The 23299-nt window shown below is 40.1% G+C and overlaps 1 protein-coding gene across 2 annotated transcripts in view; it reads left to right on the forward strand.

The window, feature by feature from the left end:
* Positions 1–2368: 2368 nt before the first annotated feature.
* Positions 2369–23299, forward strand: part of fibcd1b (fibrinogen C domain containing 1b) — a 120966-nt gene continuing 100035 nt past the window's right edge. For both annotated transcript variants that reach the window (XM_061061359.1, XM_061061360.1), the window contains exon 1: positions 2369–3290. In XM_061061359.1, coding sequence (XP_060917342.1) covers positions 3219–3290 — 72 coding nt within the window. In that variant the 5' untranslated portion in view covers positions 2369–3218. The remainder of the gene's footprint in view (positions 3291–23299) is intronic.

A 23299-nucleotide genomic window follows, 5' to 3' on the forward strand; every position in this document is an offset into this window, starting at 1 on the left:
ATAAATATTTGAGAAATGTTTTTTTAAAATAATTTATAAATTAACAAAAAAATACCTGCTGGTGCGCCGATAGCCTAGCAATTAAAAATGATGCTGTCACGTGAAAATTCCAAATTTGTGATCTCAGGTGTGGCTTGCCCAGGTTTCCAAGAAGTGAAAAACGGTGTGTATTGTTTTAGTTAATGCCATGCCAAGCCCCACTTTGGAAATCACTCCTAGAGTCAAAATATATATATTTGCAACCAATGGAAGAGGAAGTCCATGGTCGCTGTTCCTCTCCCTCCACTAGCTTACTGCTCTCATCAAATTAAAAACTCTGCTACTCGCTACGAAACAGTGACAAAAAAACCTCCTCCTTATCTAAACTCTCTGATCCAGGTCTACACTCCCTCCCGCTCATCACGCTCTGCCAATGAGGCTCCTGATCCAGCCTTCACAACAGGGCCCAGAGTATCTAACTAGAGTCTTCTCCTCTGTCGCCCCCCGGTGGTGGAACAAGCTAACAAACTCCATTCGATCTGCAGAGTCCCTTTGCACCTTTAAGAAAAAGCTAAAGACCCAGCTCTTTAATTAACACCTACGCCCTTAATGACACTGATGATGATGATGATTTTGATAAATATTATGATTTTTTTGAGGATTTAGGACAGTTTAAATGTTGATTAAAACTTTCAAGAACAGCTGTCGATGTTTTTGATGATATATTAACTTTAATTATTTTTTTCAAAATTGCATTGCCTCTGTGCACCGCCTGTCAGCACGAGTGTCCAATGGGACCTAAACCTAAAGTTTGTTTGCACTTACTGAAGTTGTTTCCTCCTTTCTAGATTCTTGCTTGCGTTGAACTTGTTCCTGGATGTTCGTCACTTTGGAATAAAAGCATCTGCTAACTGAATTGTAGAATTTTAGAAAAGCTTTTGGGTCTGCGCTTTTGAGGACACATCCTGAAAATCGGCAATGAACTGAAAAATTTGTAGCTGGATTTGCAGATTTTTTTTAATGCTTCTTATTTGGCTATTAATATTAATGACAAATGTAAGCTCTGATGCAAAGTTTCAGGGGCTTTCATACCCTCAGTCCTCACCAGTTCCTTGACCGCTCAGCATATACCTGAATGTTGGATTTTTTCAGTACAAAGGAAAATGGATCTTTATTTTAAAGGAGAGCACAGAATGCTAAACTCTCACATTTCTCAAATCACCAGCTATTCCACCTGAAGCAACAAACCCTCAATCCACTGTTGGACGCTAGCCCTGCTGACAGTGCACATTTTGCCCCTCCCCCTGGTAATAGCAGGTTCATCACAGGGATGAGTAATCTCACTCATGCCTCCCTCTCTGCACTGATGATTAGTCCTCTAATCATCTGTCCATCAAAGCACCTTAACAGAGCTAGAACACGGCCACTATTGTGAGCCACATCACTGTCAGTAATGACTCTGTCAACCTCTGTGGGGTGTGAGTCAAGGGGTTTGACTGTCATCTTTAAACATTGGAGGTGGGAATTGATTTCTGTAGGAACCTGTTGGTTAATTCACATCAGCATTACACACAAGGTCTTACGTGAGAGCTCTAATATTCATCCTGCTGTGCTATTCAAGTTCCCTGCGAGAAATGATTGTAGTTATTAACGGTGAACTTCACATTCAGAATGTTTCCTGTTTCCACGGTGAAAATATTGCACTTCTGAGAAACCAACCCTTCACTTCAACACACTGTGAGGTCAAGTAATACGCCAAGTGACTATGCCCGCTTTAGTGAACATTTCCAGTACACTACACATTGTGCTTGGACATAAAGTCTCAACCTTGTGTTTTCGAACACCACACAATGACTCACCTCAAATAAAGTCATGAAGAAAATTGGCTTTTGAATGGGATGATGGAAATAAACAGGCACTTCTTTTTTATTTAACAAGTGGGGATACAAAAGTGTTTTAGTGACTCTGCTGCTCTTAAATCTGATTTCTGTTAACTAAATCTGATTTCTGTGAATTAAATGAGTCACTTGCTCCGGTTTATTGTTCTATTTCATCTTCTTTTCTTTCCTGCTGTGGAGAGCTTCCTCTGCTTGTATCTTCCAAACACCTAAAGCTGGTACTCCAATTAGAGGTGCTGGGAGATGTCATCACTGACTCCTTGAGCTATTTATGAAACCTGTAGTCTAGCTTGTGGGTATTGTGTTTGTAACTATTTGCTGCAACTTTTAAGAAGATTTGCAGATCGTACGTTTTTGTTCGGATTTCATTATCTGAAGTTTATGAATTTAATACACTCCAAAGTCTGTAGTCTAGACACACTGCTCAATCTGCTTCTGTTTCGGTTACGGGGGGGGGAGGATCCTCGATGCGGTGGAAGTGAAGTAGCGGGCGAGGAGGCAGCGGCACAGCAGTCGAGGGCAGGGCGGCACAGTGAAGGGAACGCAGGCTCAGAGCGCGCCGCGCGTACCGAAGGGACGCTGTGATTGACAGTCAGAGGCACGGAGCGTCCCGCGCGGCAACACAAGCGGAGCAAGCTAATCTCCGAGTACCAGTTTTTTTTTCAAAGGCATCTCTGTGCTATACCAGCCAGATCAGCCTGGTGCGTATAAAGGAGGCTCTATCCATCATCTGGGACCGGAATAGGGAGTCTTTTCGCCGGATAAACAAAGCAAGAGGAGCGTGGAAGCTCTGCGTTTCTCTATCCCGTTCTGTCTTTACCTGCTCGGTTGTAACTGGAAACTCTCTGGGATAACCTATAGGTTTCTCAAGGTGTCCCGGAAACGGGAGTGGAGGGACAGAATGGTCCGGTTGCACTTTGCAATCTGAGCCAAAGAAGAATTTCTCGATTCATTTTTTATGGAGTAAAGAAACTGCTTTCTTAAATTCCGGGTATTTGTGGGGGTTTGCATTTCTTTTTTGTGCAACCCAGTGTAAGTGTGATGTCTTTTTAACTCAGTTGACAATCACTGGATCTTTTGAATAGAGCTTTTATTTCTTACAGAGTGGAATACGGACCAGATCACCCGGAGACCCTCGGAGGAATTTTGGTGCGTAATTCGCGCCGTGTGTGCTGTTGCGGAGCCGCTGAAGTAGTTGTGCCTCCCTTCTTTTTTTTAACACCCAATTTTTCTTTATGGAGTAGTCTGAATAACAGGTGAAGACTTAAAAAAAAGGAGCGGGGTTTCATTCTCTGACGCCTGGAGCACGCAGGCGGATTCGATGCGCAGATTCTCCGTAGGATGGTAAATGACCAATGGGGAATCATGAACAGCTCTTCTGAACTCGAAGATGGGACTCGGCATAAAAACCAGGTACGTTCATAACAACCTACAGCTGCGTAATGTGGGATATGTGAGGAGTGGTGCATCCTCAGTGCTTGGTGCAGTGTAAGCACGCTGAGTTTGGCGATGTGGCACGCGGGTTAATCTATGCACAGGAGCTTTTTCCCCCCGATAACTTACACTTGTGCTCCCGTAATAATGTCTGAGCCCATCCGATGATCTCACAAATACTCTCTTTGTGATAAAAAAAAATAGATCAACATTGGAAAAGGAAGTAGTAAAATAACCACAGTAGATTCATTTGAGTGTGAATGGCTGTTTTTTCTGTGCACACCTCTGCTGAATCTTCTCTAAGTATCCCAAATTCCCTCTAGTCTGGGCTCTACTTGGACTGACTGTCTTGAAATCTCCTTATCTGTAGTTTTAGAGTGTTAAAGCGTGGCTCACAGAAATCCTTTCAATAGCTATTAACACTCCTCGGGTCTTTAAGCAAGTCTCTCCGCGCAGATGAATTGAGACAAGCGCGGACGTGCGCTGTGTTGCAGCCAGACAAGCTCACTTTGGGGAATCAGTCGATGTGTTTTCACAAGGTCAGTAGAGGGCTATTGACAGTCAGAGATAGAGAGGGAGAAAGACAGAGAGAGAGAGAGAGAGAGAGAGAGAGAGAGAGAGAGACCCCCTGGAAAAGACGGAATCGGATTGCAGGGCTGAACGCCTGACGCTTCTGGAAAAGCAGCCTGATCTACCTTTCCTGTATCCTCTTACCAGTATTGGATTTAGTTAATATGCGACACATCATTGATACACATAAACAAAAGAGGATGCTGACATGGAAACATGGAAATGGGAGACACTGCAAGAAGTTTTGACTGTTAAGATCTCGGCACAATAACCACACCCTTTTTAATACCTGCTTTAACGCCCTGAAGCCTGCATGCTTAAAGTAAGTTGTAGGAGCAGAAACATTGTTTGCTTTCTCTTTTAATAACAATCCCCCTACCGCAAAATAGGTTACTCAGAACTAAATGTTTGCTGGCAGTTGTTCTGACTAAAGCATGTGGGTTCAGAAGTGGGAATGAAACATGCTTGTGGCATATTTTGCCTGACTTTCAAAGCGTGACATGCAGGGGAGTGTCCAGACTTTCTTTCGAGTGGGGGCCGGGGGCCCAACTGGGGCATTGACTCATGCGAAGGGGGGCATGAAGTATGTGTGCACACACATTCATCTTACAGTAGCAGTTATTCATCATTTATATCACCACTTAACATTTCTACATTATCTGCTATCATTACGGTACAAGATGGTTTTCTAATTGAAAAGATTAAAAAAACATTAGCAACATAAATCTTTAATGCGTCATCCTTCAAAGACTTATAAAGCAGGAGTGTTTCCAGGGGTTGGCCTTGGGGTGGCAAAGACCCTCCATGAAATCTGATGCAGCCCCAAAAAAGTATGATTTCCCGCTCAGAAGCGGGACTTAAGTTCAGACCAACTTTTTCACAATCATGCAGTGAGAAGCTTTTATGGCATTTCAAAACACATGGACATGTTGTTGGTGCACATACAGATTCATCTCCCTTCTGAGTCGTTAAAGAATTAAAGCTCTTATGAGGAGTTTTGAGCTGGTTATGAAACAGACTGAAATGAATATTGTCGCCGTATGTGGCCTACAAAAGCAACAAGATTGATCATTTTTTATACAGTCATTTTTAATGCTTGTAACCAGATGTAGACACAGACTTTGTTTTCATTTTCCACAGTAAGGATTCACAGTAAGCGATATTATAGTTGACTTTTAGTGAAAGCAGGATGAGACTTATCACCACAATCAACGCAAACCATAAGGTCCTCACAGGAGCTTTAAGTATATGGAATAAGCTCAAGCACAGAAAGAGGATGCAGACTCAAAGAGGCCTTGCATCATTTTTACCACAGAGCTTTTAGCTGCTCAACAAGCTCTGATAATACTGTGTGAACTTGGCACTTTATCAATCTGTAGTTGACATCCCTGACATGTAATTTTGGGATGCTTTAATGATCTTGTAACGATGGATTTTAATTATTTGTTTCATGCCAGGTGCTGCTCTGAATGGTTGTGCGATGTTTTTAGTTGTTTATCATAAAGAAAATACACGTTTTTGTACTTACCTGGATGCACATCATTCCATGCTTCTCCTGCATGAATGAATCAGTGCCCCAGTTGGGCCACTCTAGAAATGCAAACCTTAAAACTCACACCCTGTAGACAAGCCCCTGTTGGCCCAGATGATTCGTGGCTTCCTGCCTTATGCTTCTGCAGATTTCATGTCTCGGTCTGAGTCATACACGGTGGCACTCTGATCTGGATGGCTGTTTGATTCCTTTAGTTCCAGCAGCATTGATCTAATGAGGCTTGTAGTTCATTTTTGATAAATCACTGTTTTTCAATGATTATCATGTAGCTTCTGAGGCGGGGCTGTTCAATGACTAAGAGCACATGAGTAACATTTTCCCTCCTGCCTACAAGCCGCTCATATGCCTCTTTTATATCCACTTAAAGGTCAAGAGTATAGCAAGTATCTCTGCCCTGGGTTTTAATTGAATGATATGGGGCCCAGCAATGCCCCAAACGCTCTAGTGAGATTGCTTGGAATAAAGGATTCTTTGTAAGGAAAATGATGAATTATGTGAATAATTTGGATTCCTTTTCCTTTTTTTGTATTCTTAAAGAATACAATCCAGAAGACTGAATGAAGCTCTGATGTGCTGAGTGAGGATGAGAAGGCAAAAAAAAAAGTTTGTCCCATAACGCCCCACTATTTAGATCAGACAGCATTGGGGCATGTTAGATGAGATGAGATGAGATGTTGTGGCTAATGTTGCTATCTGCCCGTCTCCTCCCTTCATCTAGCCGTCTCCCTCTTCTCCCTCTTATTTTGCCATCACACACAGACGCACATAAATACTCCATCTCTGCGGGCGTGTGTGTCAGCCTGTCTCTCCCTGTAATCTCCAGCAGCAGCAGCAGGCCTTTATCTCCAGCCTTGCGCTATTGACACAGTCATTTCAGACCCAGTGGGGAGGGATCGGTTAATAGAGATCTCTCGTGGTCCCTGTTTGTTTGGATGTTACAGAACACGGGCCCTCGTATTTGTCTGCGACCTCTGCATATTTGATTTGTTGCTGTAGGTGTGCTGTCACCCGTGCCCTTTTGTAACAGATGGAGGCCGGTTAGAGTAAAAAACAGGAGATTCAAGTGCAACTTAGAAATCAGCCTTGGAGTCTCATTCACTGGAAATGATTTTCTTACTTTTGTGTAAGGAATGAGACACTTGAAAGGAAACAAAATGGCTACCAAAAGCAACTGTATAATGAGTCTGTACAGTGACAATGAACCGAGTAAATTTCCGTTCAGTGTGTTAGGAATGAAACGGTAACTGATCTGAGTCAAGGTTGCTGCTTGCCATTATAAACATAATAACACAAATATTCAACTGAAAGGAATAACATGACATTCATCTTTCTTTAAAAAATCCTCAAAACAAACACAAGCATACCAAGACATGTAATATGAACAACAATACTGATTTTTTGGAATGGTTGCCAGATCTCTTATGGGGTGTGCTTGCTGTGGCTGTTTCCATGGCATCATTCCTAAATCGTCTGAAAATTGAATTTAAACAACTTGTCATTTTGCTCAGTTCAGTATGTTAGACATTTAATGTGCAAACACACACACATACAAACCTTTTCTACTCTTGGACATGGGCCACGCATGCACACACATACACAAAAAAGTATAGCTGAGGAGTCAGTAAAGCCCAGTAGGGTAGCCCACTCGGCTAATCGATATCACTCTGAGAAGTCCAAACTTTCTGAAGCTCTGAAAGGATTGTTTGTGTTTGGGTAGAACACCATATAATAATACAACCACTGTGCCTTGCCAGCTCACACTGGTAAATACACACAAGCTGAACACCCTAAAGGAGTGTATATATTTTTTCCAGACAATATGTCAGGTTTTTTATAGCTTTAGAACTACGGAACAACACAAACAAATCAAAGTCCCCAAATCACATCAATAAGAAAAGTAAATCAGCCAACTATAGCCGGGATGTTTACGTACCTCTCATACATCAGACGCAAAGCCGAGAAAAAAAAAAGGAAGGAAGGACATCGCAGCACAAAGCCCTGGAGATGTTAGAGAACAATTTATATGTAAGACAAGCATGTCATCCATGACACACGCAGCCGCTGAGAGTTATCATTTTATGCATATACTCGCATAAAACACACATAATCCCCAAACGTTCATAACTGTGGGTGCATTTTGGCTGATCTTAAAAGGCCCTGCAATCCTTCATGTATCATTTTCTACACTCTATATTCTAACTAGGCTGAACAGTTTGTCTCATCAATTTGGCAACTTCAATTATAATTGTCTTTATCATTAAACTACAAGGCTTACAATTAAACAAGACTGCACCGTTGGATGAAAAATAAAACTTAATTTGTTTCTTCATCAGTCGAATCAAATTAAATAAGGCATCTGATTTTGGATGCTGACCTTCCGAAGTTGTTTTCCTCTAAACCATTTACCCAGTTTTAATTTGAAAAATTGACCAATTTTCCATACTTTAACTTGTGAATTAAAATATTCTATAAGTAAGTGGTAGAATGACATTGCTCATTTAAATCTAAGTGTTATGGCCAACTTAACCAAAGTAATTAGATCAAGGCTCAAAAACAAAGGAGACCAGACCATTTAGGACGCCATACCTTTATTTGCCTGTAAGCCTGTAAATACCTCCCCCCATGCCCACCTCTTTCTGGAGTCGAGACTGGTGCAGCTATGCATTGCATTTGTGAGATGTGTGCCTGCTGGTTTTGTGGTTGGCCATGTCAGACTAATGAAGCAGCCCAGCTTGCTAGAGGTATATAGGAAGGAAGTGTGGACTGGAGCAGAGCAAAGCAGAGAGTTCTCTGGTTCACTGGGTTTGTGATTTCCCTGTTAGGGGGGGGGGGGGGTGTCTTCCTATGGCAGCAGTGCATCTCTAACAACCTCAGCTTGCGTCTCCCGCCATGCCCTGCTCTGGGTGGCATTACGGAAACACACGTCAGCAGCCCCAAAATGGCTTCATTGCCATTGTACCTTTCCTAAAGTTATCTTTTATGTGGCAGTATTTGTCTATAGAGATGTGACATTTTTTGGACACTTGTTATGTGAGTGAGTGCAGTGTTGGCCTCGGGATGGGTATACACAGTCTACATACAGTAGTGTAAGTCAGTTTTAGGTGACCAAGTTTTCATTCTTTGCTTTGGTCAGCAGAAAGTGATTCAGGTTCAAATACAGCAGTTGTGAAAAGGTCTGTGAGTTGTTCACTGAGCTGAGTGAATTAAGCACATGCATTGTTAAGACAATTGTTTACTTGTATGTTTTTTTAGCTAGGTAGCAGCTACAAACCCTCCAATCAGCTCGAGCTAAACAACTGTTAATAGGGGTGTAAATCACCAATATCATCCCAATGCAGTATTATGTGGATTCTTTGGAAAATTATAAGATGTTTGCAAATATCACAAAGTCTGTCACCAAGTCTGATTTTGATTCGATTCAATTCAGGGGCCTGTGATTGCTTTGAGATGATATTTCGAAGCCATTTAACCCAATCATCGACTTTTCACATTAAGAACAAAAGCTGTTTTGATTAGTTTTGACATATTCATTGCTGAAACATTTCTGACATTTAAATACAAAACAATCTTCTTTTAAAGTGAAAGAACAAACATTTTTATGTTTCACAGTCAAGGGACACATTTTCATGTTTTAAATGCTAATGTTTTTTTTTTATCATTTAACAATTAGGGACGCTAATTACCTTAAAATAATAAACGTAACTATGCACGTTTGTGTTTCACCACGTTTTGAGCACCAATCATGTCTTTTCCTGCATTCTGATCAATTTTAGTGCCTTTTCTGTGCCATAGTACAATCTTGATCCAGTGTTGTGTTGTCTTTCGCTTATTTTGACATTTCTTTTGAGTACATTTACACCCGTCTGGACTTGAATAGCTATCAGGCACTTTTTTTTAGCCCTTCAAACTTTCTTTAGTTGTATAAAAGTATCAAGCTCATATGTAGATTTTTATTACATCATGGGATTCACTTAAACGTATTCCAGAATAAGATTAAATCAAAGTGTCAACCTCTGGTGTTGATGAATGAAGCTAATGCAGAAGTTCAAAAACTGCAGTTCCTTCAGTTTCCACTTGAGGCTGGCGCCAAAAGACCCTGAAGTCCCACACATACACTCAAACATTCTTTTTCCCTTTGGGAGAACCCTTTAATCAGACTGCGTCTTAAAAAACAGTGCTAATATATATTTTGGATATTACCGTAATTTAAAAATCGAATTACCAGTTATTTTGTATTTCTCTGTAAAGCCCCATAGTGTTTATAATGTTACCTAAATCATGTTTTTTCAGCTGCAGATCTCAAACTATTCACTTACTATTCACGCCCTGTAAAAAGTGTGATGCTTGAATTCATATGATAAATATTCTGTGACTGAAGATTTTCATAAATTGAGCAAAACATCAAGTTGAAGGCAGCCCCAGTGAACATATTGTCCATGTTTTATTTTTGCTTTCAACATAGATCATTGTTGAAAAAGTAATCCCAGTGGAGAGATTAAACAAAATTCAGACATGCAAGTCTGCCTGTGTGCTACAGTATGTGTTAGCAGAGAGAGTGGGTGTTTTTCTTTGATCAGTGTCTTCTGTATTCCATTGTCTCTTTTAAACAAGAGTTTTTGGGTGGGACTGGAGTGAGAATAATTCAATTTATCAGTAAAAAAAAAAGAAAGAAAGAAGAAGAAACAGTCCCTCAGTGTCATTGATTTCACTTGCACTTCATACCAACACCGCCTTTTTATCGGCATGCTCTATAATAAATACCAAAGCCTAAATGTTTCACTGCTTTTTCATCTTCCAGTGGGCATGTTCCCCTCACACTAATGGCTTATTTTCTTTTGAACCTTATTTATCTTTCCAACATTATTTTTCTTTGTAACTTTGGACAAATCTATATACCATATAAGTATTTTATAGCTGAACCCTTTGCTTTGGTGTTGTTGAAACGTGGGATCAAAACCTAAGTGGTTCGCAGGAGTGTGGGCCTATTGTTAGAATGAAGGTATGAATGTGTGAGAGGAGAGTGTGTGTGTCGGTGGATCAAAGCGGTAACGAGCCATTACTGTCAAGTCGTTACGTAAGTGAAGAGTGCTTTAACATACAAAGTGATTTAGGGCTGTAATGGAGTGGTGTGTTATTTTGTTTAGGTTTCAGCTGCACACAGATGGAGATATTTGATATATAAAGTAACTGGGAAACCAAGGGATTTGCAAATATGAAGGTCCTAGTGTCAGCAGCTGTTATATGTTCATTTGGCCTTGCCGGGTTCTATCCACCTTTGTTATCTGACACTCGTTTACTTAATTTTTTCCCTTTCTATGTCTTGTGCTGTCATGAAAGGACAGGATGTTTCAATGTCAGGTTCCAGGTGCTGCAAGGTTGTCAGAGTGATTTAAGAGAAATAAGGGAGAGTGAGTCAAGGAAGGACAGAAACAAGAGAGTCATCAAAAGCCAATAATAGAATAGTACCAGTATTTTAAATACCTTTGTTTGTTACAGCCTACATTGTTGTATCGGCTATCAATAAGTCTACAACGATTCAACACTTCTTATGATAAGCTATACATTTTATTTTCTCGAATGGAATAATAAGCAGCATTGTGCAGCCCTCTTTATAGACCTGTTGAAGGCATTTGATACTGTAGACCAGTGGTTCTCAACTGGTCCAGCCTCCAGACCCACCACCAACTCCTTCCTGAAAAAAAAGCGACCCAAATCTTTGGTAGTTTTCAACCAAAAAGATTAATTTGATGTAATAATTTGTTTAAAAAGCGCTTCATACACTTTTTGATAACACTTTTTGTTCCAGAAAACTTTCATTACCTTATTACCTTACTTAAAAGGGCTCTGTGACCCACTTTTGGGTCCCGACCCACCATTTGAGAACCACTGCTGTAGACCATAACGCCAACTGATCAAAGCATGACCGATCAGTTAACAGTTAACTGGTTTAAAAAGACCTTACAAATATAACTCAGCGTGTGCAGGCAGAGGGCTACCCTTCCAGTTCACTTACAGTAACCTAAGGTGTGCCTCAGGCATCAGTCCTGGGGCCGCTCCTATTCATTCTTTACATAAATAACATTGATCAAATTGTTTTCAATGTTAATTTTCATTTTTACTCTGACCACACTGTGATGTACTTCTAAGCAACCACTTGAGACAGAGCTCTCGTAGTTGCAACTTGCTTTTCACACTGTTCAACAAAGCTTTTACAATTTAAAACTTGTTTTAAAAGCAGACTAAAGGAAAGGCATTCTATTTTCAAATGCAAAAACTAAACCAGTAGACTTGCATTCGATCTTCACTTCTCAGGCTTAACAGATTGAGTCTGTTTCGAGTCAAAGGTATTTTAATTGATGAATCCCTCTCTTTTACACCTCACATTCAGCAGCTGAGAAAAGGTTAAAGCTGAAGTGGCTGCCACTTTTATGTCTGTGCAGGACTATGGTGATGTTTTATACATTCACACCTTATTTCAAAGCTCACACGCTCTGGACACTGTGTATACAGGAGTTCTGAGGTCCATCACTAATTTTAAAGCTCTCACTTATCACTGTTTGTTCTATGCACGTGTTGGATGGTCTTTTGTTTGTCCATACGCAGACTTAAGAACTTGCGTATTCTTATCTACAAGTCTAGTTTATGTCTGCTTCCTTCATACCTTCTTACCGACATTAGTCAGAGGGACTTTTTCTTGCTGTCTCTTTCAAAAGTCAGAACTGAACTGTTTAAATTAGATTTTAAATCAAATTATTTACAAAGTGTTCAACCTGAGCTAGACTTAACACTATAAGCAATCATATCACATCCATACAGGATTAATAGTAAACAGCTCTTAAAATATATTTTTTAAATGTATTATTTTCATTGCTCAGGCATATTGATACCTAGAGTTGGTCGAGTTCAGGTGTTGCTATCATCATGGGCTCATGGGGAAGGGAAAATATGTCAGGAACATCTCTACATAAGAGCAAACAAACAACAATAATAGCAGGAACAAATGGTAGAAACATCTCCAGACAAAAGCAGCAGAATAGAAATAAGAGCGGCAACAAACACGAAAAGAGTAACCTCGAGTAGAGTAAAGAGGACACGGGGAGGTTTGAAAGCATGAATCACAGTGGGTCCTGGATCAGTGGTGAGCAGCAGCATGCAGGTAGGTTTGCTGGGGGCACATGTACCTTTGCAATATAACACAGATGAATTCCAGCTGCTCCAAACCCTACATACCACCAACAAGGCATTGTGAACAGATAAAACACAATATTGTTAGGTGTCTTTTTCTTGTATCAGTTATGAGGCTCGGCACAGAAGCCCCAAAGCATCACCGTGGGCAGCCTAACAACAGCTGCATTCCAAAGTAAAGAAGATAATTGTATCCTGAATTTTGATAATTTTGTTGGTTAAGTCCACTTTACATGCATGATTTTACTGCAATATTTGTGTGTGAGTGTAGGTATGCAAACTTTAAATGAGATGGGGGTTTATACAGTATGTGTGGGCAAACATAAAGTACATAGTGGCACCGGTCTTCTCTGTGTCTTTGTCCCTTTTTTATATGGATGTGAAGAAAGCAGAGCTGAGTAGACGACATTAGGGAGGTACCACAGGGCAAGGTTATACTCTGTCTCCCCGAGCATGTATTGATAGATGTGTCAGCAAGCCGACCTGATGGGCAGGGTTTCACAGCAGAAGAGCTAAAAGTGTGAAAGAGGGTGGGGGGGGGAGGGAGACCAGGCAGGCTGAGGCATTAGATTTCCATCTGCAGGATTGAGCCCCTTATGCATGTTTGTGTGTGTCTGTGTGTGTGTGTGCCCGATCTGCTCAGACAACATGGACATGAAACAAAAACACTCCAAAGGAAAACTAAATGTGCACATTCCACCTAATATTTTTTTACTATGCAAGACTGTAATACCGCAGTTCTTGCAATTTATCTTCCAACTTCCCTGCTAAATCATCATTAAAAATGCATTGGAAATCACCTGTGAGGGCAGAGGAGAGGTGTGCAGATGAAGGGAAAAGAGTGGGCTGGAAATGAGGCAGAGTAGTGCATGGTTACAATGAGGGATGGGAGAGAGACCCAGAGAGTGTGTGCATTTGTGACGGAGTTCTGTCATCTGGACGGACAACTAGCCAGGCCCATTCGGCTGAAGGATTGGGCTCTGTCTCCACACACGCAGCGAGAAGTGTCCAATTTCCTCCTGGCGAGTTCAATCTAAGAGTTAAAGAGCTTCAGTCATTTGATGCAAGAGTCTTGATCGAACAGAGATGTGAGATTAGAGGCCTGCTTTTAAGAGGACGTACTAACCTAGAACGTAATGGACTCATTTTCTTTAACTGGTTTTCATCATTAATCAATGCAAGCAAATGCTCATTGACATGAATGCGCATGCACAACAAATCAAGTTCACACGCGAGCCCGCTTCCCTCACTGTGATGGGTTATACGTCTGACTAAGAATGTAGCCCAAACAGTAAATAATAAGGGAATTAATTAGACTCTGAAAATCCAGTGCATAAATTATAATAAATGGAGAAGTTTAATCAAGCGATAAATCTATTCTAGCCACTGGATCTGGAGCAGAACATATTACAGCACAGAGGGAGGAGGAATTATTAAAAGCAACAACAATAATAAAAAAAGGTTAAAAACACAACCACGGTGAATTCAGTTTAGAAAACGGACAATGAAGGGCAGCTGATCGCTAACATGATGATGCTAGAGTGTTGCATCTGTTGAACTTTGGGCAATAAAGTTGTGGGGATTAAATTACCTTCCGCGCAGAAGGCCACTTTTACATGGAAAAGCCTGTCTTATTAAAATGATGGATTGTAATTGTAAATCAAATACCTATTGCTGTTTAGTTTGGCAGCAATCCACTCCATAGTGTGTACCATACCTAATACCCATGCACATGTATTCCTGAACAAATACACATACAGTATTAATTAAAAGTAGTCATAGTGGTCCAATCTTATAAAAAGGTTCATTTGGAGGTTCGATGCTGTAGGTTGCAGCCTCACCGATGCCACCTCCCCTTGTAAATGATCCGCATAAAAACTGTCAGAGGTCAAATGGCAAGCAGAAGGAGCGGACTTGAATTAAAGACACAACTGAAATTGATAAATAGGGTCAGGATGAAGCAGAAAATGGTTGAGATGAGAAGAGGAGAGAGAAAGCATTCAAGTCTTGAGGCTGACGCTGCAAAATGTGTGAAGATAAAGACTATTATTGTTTAAAAAGAATGTAGTTACAGCTGATGATGCAATTGCCATTCAAAATCCGGTTATAGCTGCAGGAGCCGCAACATTAGCAGTCTGCGAGAACACAATAGGTAGGAGGAGGAAAAGTTGATCCAAGCAGACATCTGGGGAAAGAGTGGGCAGCTGCAGAAGACTTCCATGTGATCAATGGCGTTCTGGAGCTAACGGAATAGGCTACATAGAATTCAACTGATTCTCTTGTGTGTTTTTGAGATATGTGTTTTGTGTCTCTGCTATTGACTTAAATTGAGGATACCTGGTAACTATTTTGGCCAGGATAATTATGACATGAAATATTCATATTATCCCAAACTTAAAACAGAGGGCCTCCTTAGTGTTAGCCGCCCTAGCGCCTGTGATTGAGCTACTTTGCTCTTCAACTCACTCAGACTGGCTAGTCTCAGCAAAGTCACATTATTGGATCCCCTCTGAGCCAAATGGAGTCATTTCCACAGCAAGCACACTCCATATATTTACCTGCTAATGACTTGCTTAAGCTAACGTTGACAACATAATAGCATCATTATGGGCCAGGCGCCATCAGTAGTCTCAAGGTTAATTGCAACATTAATTGAGTAGAAGGATGTAGGCTGAGAAATTCTCCGTGTCCATTAAAGTTTTATCGCAGATCTGTAGATCAAAAAATGATGAGATTGCATCAGAAATGCCTCATTTCACGGTTAAATGTTAAGGTTGTCCTGTTTATAAAAAGTCAAGGAAGGAAAAAATGCTGACCAAAAGGCTTTTCTTGTGGTTTGCATGTATTCAGTGAAATCTGTGCACGGTTAAAGAGTTCTCAAGGAAAGATACAGCATGTTGACTCAACTGAAATCAAAATGTGATTATTTTGACATCTTTTGAGAGCAAAGTCAGACGGCAACTTCGTGAAAAAGGTTTTGTGACTGAAAGAATCAGAAATGAGGATTGTTTTAGGAGCCGGATTAAAAATGAAATGGTGCATACAAATAATAAGAACCAGACAGACGGGGGATGAGAGCATAACGAGACGCCAATATTCATTGCATCCATGCTATTAAACAGTTATGACAAACTCATGGCTAATATATTAACAGACTTATCCGCAAACATCCATTATTTATTCATCATCAAAAATTCAATCTGGCAGACTGTGCGCCATTATTCAGATATGCCAAGGGAAAGTGGCACATTTGAATAAATGAGGACTTGTAGGCTTCACTCCTGTGGCTTGTTGTTATTCCAAAACCCTGTTTTTAAATTATTCAAACATTAAATCAATCACAAAATGCAGTGGAGGGGATGGATTGATGTTGAGAAAAATTCAATTCCGAGCTCACATAGCTGGATTTATAACATCTCTGGGGAGAAATATTTCATTGTTCTTAGCCCATTAAAAAAAAATCAAACTCATCCAAACTGTGGGAAGTGACTCAGTCACATGCCATCTGGCTTTTGTTTTCCATTTGGAGAGGAGGAAAACATCATGTTTTCTGCATGTTTCAACTAGCATCTAATTTTTGGACAGTTTTTGAAACCCCCTGCAATGGCTGCGGTAGACATTCTCATATTTACTACATTTGGTTTTTCCTTTTCCCTCTGGTGGAATTGTGCACCTCTCGGCAGTCCCTAAGTCTGAATGAGATTGGATATGGAAATGTAGAGTACTGCAGACCGGTAGTTTCTGCTGATGTTGTGGAACTTGGCAGCAAGGAGAGCAGGACATATTCCTCAGAGAAACAAACACTTTCGCATTCAGACACCTCTGTGCAAGCAGACACAGACACTTTGGTTAATGTAGCACATTACAGAAAAGGTAAACACAGTGAGGAGGTACATATTTAAGTTTAAAGGATTCCAACATATGAAAGTAAACAGTTTCAATTAAAGTTGCTACTTTGGCCAAACAGTTAGCTAAATGCTAATGTTAACATACATCAGTATTTACAAAGTCCTGGCTGCATATGTTATTTTTTTTTATTAAATCAAGATGTTTTCTTTCCCCGTACGAGTGTTTTAGCATGCTATCATTTACTAATTAGCATTGAACCCAAAGTACAGCGAGACAGATTGGTATATTATTTTCAAAGGTATTTGGTCATGATGCATATTGTAAATTTATCCTGTGGGGAACACAAATGGCTTAACCAATTTTAAGCACAACCCACTTAGGAGCTATTGAGAAATGGACCAATGCCATGCTGTTAATAGTGAATATATTGCTAATAATGGTGTACAAGCACAAGCTTATGAAATATCAGCATTTTTCTGCTGTTAATGTAGGAGTAGACACAATAATCACCTGTCTAATATGTACTTTCTGTACTTTCAGTCAAACAATAGAACACATTACCCCTGCAGGTGCCAGGCTTTGAATTTCAATGTTGGCTTCAGATTGTGTCAGAAGGCTGTTTATCAAACTCTGCACATTTGTCAAAGTGTAGTTCTGTTGTTGAATTTGTTGTTTCGTTCTATGTTTTCAAGGACCTTTCCCAAGAACATTTTCCCCAGGTACTGCAGTGCTCGTTGACTTGCCTTTCTGTCTGTAGTATACACTCAACTGCGGCAATTGGATCTGTACAATACAATGGAATCCAATAAATCACAAATGTTCCAAAACACAAGTTTAATTCTCTCTGAACTTCAGCAACACTGGCCAATAATGGAAGACGGGCCGGCCAGATTTGTACTCTCTTTTGGAAGTATCTTCCTGTCAGGAATCCCAAACAATTCTGTCGAACTGCTGTGTTCTCTAAGCCTGTATGCTCTATCTGAAGGGGAAAGACAGAAGGTCAAGGAAGGTTTTCTACCATTTATCAAAACCAGAGTACAACCTGTCCTGTTCCAGTTTTCAAACTTCACGTTTGCATACAACATTTTACCTAGTTTTGTTCCAGGCATAAAAAGCGAGCATCATAGATTAGATGGAACCACAATACAGTCACATCTTTGCCATTCAATGCTAATATTCATTCGTGCTGCTACAAACGGAGTCATTATTTTCACTCCATCTGTGCACTGTTGTGTTTTGGAATTATTTCTTGGCAGGTTAGATATTATGTAAAATCTCGAGAATGCACACTGAGAACAACAGATAAAGCCTTGAAAAGGTTGTTTTTTTTTCACACACATCCTCATTTTCATCTCAGCTTTCCATAGAGGAACTAAAGTTTAAATGTTCTGTCTGGGTTGGCTGATAATCAGGCACTTGTAGTTGCAGCAAAAGTTAGTGTGATATTATGAAAGCTCTCAGAACCTGGCAGCACAGCACTGTCTCAGCCATTTGTCTGCCACCTTTAGTCAAATCTTCCTTACATATGCAATGACTAATAGATGAAGTTTTACAAGAGATGGGGACAGACCAGAGAGACTGTGACAGAACAAATTAGAAAAAAAAAAAAAAACAGGCGAAATATTTGGATATTTTTTGAGAGAAAAAAAGGCCTTGGAGAAACTTGCAAAAATCTGTCTTAGTCAGAGTTCCTACATCGTAAATTTGTTTCTTGACAGAAACAGTAAAGTTGCCACAAAATCACTGACAAATCTTAAATAGCCCTTCAGCTTTATTTAACTTTATACTGTGTTTTTCTTTAATCTATCAAGCATGTTACACTTATGCTCCTGCCCTCAGCCTCCCTTTGGGGAATGTAATCTGGCAGGCTCATCGCGGCCCTCCGTAATGTGCTAACATAAGAAATCAATCAGGTTCACAGTTATTCCACAACCCCTCAGCCTGCATTGATTTATCGTAAATGTGTTGAAGATGAAGAGAGAAACTCTTTAGCACCACAGGGCACTGTGGTCAAGGGGAGTGGATATAGGAGAGAGGGATGAAGGAACAAATGACAACTTCGGGGTGGGGGGGAGGAGTGAGCGATGAGGAGGGGTCTTGGTGGGCTGACCTTTTGTTTTTGGAGGCTGACAATATCCACCTCGGGGGTCACTGAACCGTCAGTCATCAGCCAGAAGCTGGAGGAGAAAATGATGATAATGTAATTTCTATTTTTAGGGTGCTGTGATGTGTTTGCTGTGTGCTGTGGTTTTCCAGTAGGCCGGTCATGACAGCTGGTGTCAGCGTGTAGCTGGAAGGGTCAGAGATCACAGAGATGCTAATGGCTTAGATTCCAACCTCACGCCATCAGGAAACCAAACTGACATACGTTAAAGCTTAAAACACTAATTACTCCAGGATATGTTTGTGTTGTAACTTTTCCATCTTTTTGTAGAGAGTAATATTTATTGTTCTAGATATATAATAAGACAGAGCTTTGTTAATCTTGAAGGAAATTCTAGTGCCAGATTGCTCTACATTTACAGTAGAAAATGTGAGTACTGCAAAAGAGCATCAAATAAACATACCTGGAATTAAAAAAAGTGTACAATGAAAAAAAAGTTCAGTAACAAATGTCATTTGTAAGAATAAATGTAGTGGCATTATATTAACAAAAACTATTGGCAGTTGCACTGAGCTATGGTAGCATTTGGTATTAAATGAAACTGTACATGGGAATAAATGAATGAGTAATATTAGATATGACTCAGATATTGTGGTGCATTAACAACACATATGTGGTTCTCCCTTCACACTATAATAGGCTATACAATAGATAATCTTTACCTCCACCATATCATGAGGAGCACTGTTAAATCAGAAATCTTATGGTAGTAAACCTAGGGAACTGCATTTGTATCAGTAAAAAAAAAAAATGATATCATGATATCATGACATCATGATATTGAAGTTGATTGATAAAGTCTTACATCCCAAAAACGCTTGCTGTTTCAAAACTATATCAGTCTATATTAGGTGGTGATATATACCTAGTGCTTTTAGTAATGGCTGTTGTTACTGATTTGAGTCACTTTCAACTCTTAACATTTTTTACACTCAAAACAAATTATCTTGCCGTTGCCCTTAATTGTGACTCAGAGCAATTTCATATTTCATGCTCACACAGCTCAGGGGCGGATATCTGCAGGGATGCCTCGCAAGTAAATGTTGTTCTCTACTTTATTCATCTCGAGAGTGAAAGGCTTGTTTATCCGTTTTGGAGATGATGACTGTAGACAGAATAAGTAAGGGCTGAATTGTAGCTGGTTGTATTTATATCATGGCTACACACTTAGAGACACAGAACAGGGCTGACAGAGATGGGGGATTGAGGTGGATTACTGAGATAGGACAGCACTTCAAAGAGAATGAAATCATATGTTTGCGTTAGGCTTTCATAAAATACATGCGTGGTAAAACATACGTCTATCTAAGGCCACATGCAGCGCAGCTGGGGGCGTGGGGGGTCAGGGCCTTTCTTTCTGCGGGGGCAGCGATGCTGATTGAAAGGGTTAAAGAGGAGATTAAAGTGATAATGTACATCTCTAATCCTCAGCACTTTGAGAGGGCAAAGAGGCGCCTCCAACTACAGAGCTGGACATGATGGCGCATCAGTGGCCTTCAGGGTCACCAATCACCATGGCAACAGATTATTCAGAATAATTATGTGCCATATGTGCCTTGTCACAATTAGAAGTTGTCTGTGAGCTGGGTCGCGGGTCAAACGATGATCACAGTATCAGGGGTGGCGGGGAATGTAACCCCCAACACTATTCATCAGAATAAAGTTCAGCTTTCTTATCTAATCTGGCACATGAGCCTCAGTCACACAACCTGCACCCGCCTCCAAGCAGATATTCGAAGAGATCTGATGCTACCAGCTGCGTCACTTTGTCGCAGTGACTTCCTCTAAATGTCACCACATACCGTGCGCATTGAGCTCACAAAAGGCCCCCTTTTTCAATAATAGATCTTGCAAAATGAAAAATCTGGAAACGAATGAAATGGATTTAAGATTTCAATCAGAACACTAAGCTCCTTGAATCGACTTTTTTGGCTGAACAGAAGAAAAAAGGAAATGACTGTGCTCGGAGAGAGCAGGACTATGAGCCTGACAGAGGATTGAGGAAGAGGCAAATAAATAAGTAAAATAAACTTTTGTGGTCTATTCTCAATCCATTAGGAGTCCAGACGTTTTAACTCATCACCGTAGCACTCTCCCAGGAGTTATTCAGCAAAATGCTTCATTTCCAATAAAGCACTGTTCTCACTAGTACCCTGGGAAAAGCTGCAACAGGTTGAAAAGTGGTTTATCCATAAAGTGGATCATTTATTCTGTCACTCTTTGCCCATGTGAGAAAAGTCATTAGGAGTGATATATATCTGTCATAGCTGTAGATCTTTTGACATCACTGTTGATTAATTTTAAGTCCTTTTTCTGAACAATAATAATAAGTAAAGCTTCTGTGTTGCTCTACTGTTTCTCCTTAAAAAATTTGGCACTTGTTAATTATTTTCAGTGTAGACACATGGTGCAATCTGCATCAAAACATCCCTAAATCACCCGAGGCAATCTCTATTTAGATTGAGCCTTGCCCTTTGACTGTAGATTTGGAATGAAACATTCAGAGATCCCCGGGGAACCATGAAACGTAACAGCTAAACCAGTTTTTAAAACACTCACGATACCCCAGGCCTATTACTGCGAGCTGTCAGGCTGTGTGAGATGCACAGTGGCACTGCTTCTCTCTGATCAAATTTGTCACATCATGCCAGGCGGAGATCACGGGGTGGAAGGACCCCCGACACATTTTGGAAAAAGCCTGGATGTGTTCAGACAAGCCACTTACGTTTAAACACCAATTAAGCTTCATGCAGTACTTAAATGTGTGCTCTATTAGATTGTCACCCATCACTATTAGGAGACTCTCAGAGCCCTGTGGTATTGGGCGAAAAAAAATAATTACATTCCTTCCACGTCATAATTACAGCCTTGAATGTGTCTCTTTCGAGCACTAACAAAGCAAGCCCTTACTCTTTCTCCGTCTGCCTGTTTGTGTCTCCTGAAGCTCTGTGGTTCTCATCTCTCGTCTGTGTCGTCTCTCCAAACACTAATGAAGTGGCTTAATCTCGTAACTCCAGAGGAATTGTCAGCAGACGACTGCATTAGTCTAAGTTTCCACTTTTTCAAAAATGGACCCATGATGTTTACCACTATCACTTTCTTTTGCTTTGTGACTCACTGAGATTGCCTTGTGATTGTTCGTGCGTGTGTGCGTGTTTCATGTCGGACAGACTCTTCTGTTTTGATTCTTAAGTCAGCTCTTTCATTCTAGTCATCTGATACTTTGTGACTGTCATAAAATATAAATAAAATACATGATGGGGCTGGAAGCAACAATGCGGAGAGAAGAGAAACAGCTAACAGTGGATTTAGTGTCTGAAAGGGAAGAGCTAGCAAAGCTAAGGTAACTTGTTTTTGAGAATTAAGGGTTGGAAACAATCCTGTTTTTTTTTAATTAGGCTAATGTTAGCATTACGATGTCAGTTGTTTAAAAGTATTATATTAGGTCACTAGGTTAGTTTACTTGATTGTAGTATTGTTAAAGGGCTAAAGATGGTGTCTAAGCTAGTCTTTTTAGCTGTTACTCGTTTTTTCATGAGTAGATTTGGTAAAATGACATAGTAGCTACTTTCAACAGAAACTTTCCCTTTTAGTTACTTTTTGTTGGAGTTAAAAAGTGATACGACTTCACAAAGCATTCACTGATTCACTGTTTTATTATATTTGCTAGCTGTTTACCGACAATTATCAAGCTAATATGTTTACTGTTTTGGTACAGAGAAATGACAGGATGTGCTTATTTTCCTCTAACTTATTTATACACACATTACTGCATGTTGGTGTGAGGAACCTGTCAATGAAGTGAGTCTGAATTATTATATAGCTCGAGTTAGAAAGGCATATTGAACAGTGTATCTGTTACTTCCAGAGCATGACTGATATTTAGCACTAGCTAGCTGATGTCCTTTAGTGCTGATTTATGTAACATTCACTTTTCAGCATGTGCTTCATTATAGCTCCTCGATATGTAGAAATACAGACCGAGAGAGTTATCAGTATTTCTGTTAGAAGTATTAAATTGCTGCATAATTTCAGGGCAATGTAACCACATTTGATTACACCGCATTAGCAGCCAGTGTTGAACAAATGTGAAACTAGCCTGTCTTAACAAGCTTTAAAATATATTTCATCACAACAACTCATTTAATTGATAATGAGCTTCTGAGCAACCTTATTACAAAAAAAGCTTGGCATAAAAACATAACACCTGAGGATAGAATTCAAATAAATTTAGAACATTACTAAAAAGCACAAAAAAAAGTTAGTTTGGATTATTGGGCTAGATTATCACTTAATCAGTTTTTAGACCATTTTTTAAACTAAAAATTAACTGGAATTTATTCAAACTCATGCCACCTATATATCTGCCTGGTACCTAATTTCTGGGGGCATGTCCAGAGGAATGGCCAGGGGTGGCATTGGCCATTGGCCACCCCCAAATCCTTAACTACTATTGGCTATTTGCCTTGCCAGATGTGGGACTTGTGTTGAGATCGCTGTAGCATTACAAATCAAATGTATTATTATTATTGTCCACTATTAAGGCATACAGAAAGGTTAAATAAATAATCTTCACGTATGTGTGTGCACACTCAGGCCACCCCAGTTGGGCCACTCCAGTTGCAAAAGTCTACACATGCCCCTGCAATCTTTTTTAGGATTGAATAC

This window comes from Labrus mixtus, chromosome 17, assembly GCF_963584025.1.
Source record: "Labrus mixtus chromosome 17, fLabMix1.1, whole genome shotgun sequence".
NCBI classification, from domain to species: Eukaryota; Metazoa; Chordata; class Actinopteri; order Labriformes; family Labridae; genus Labrus; species Labrus mixtus.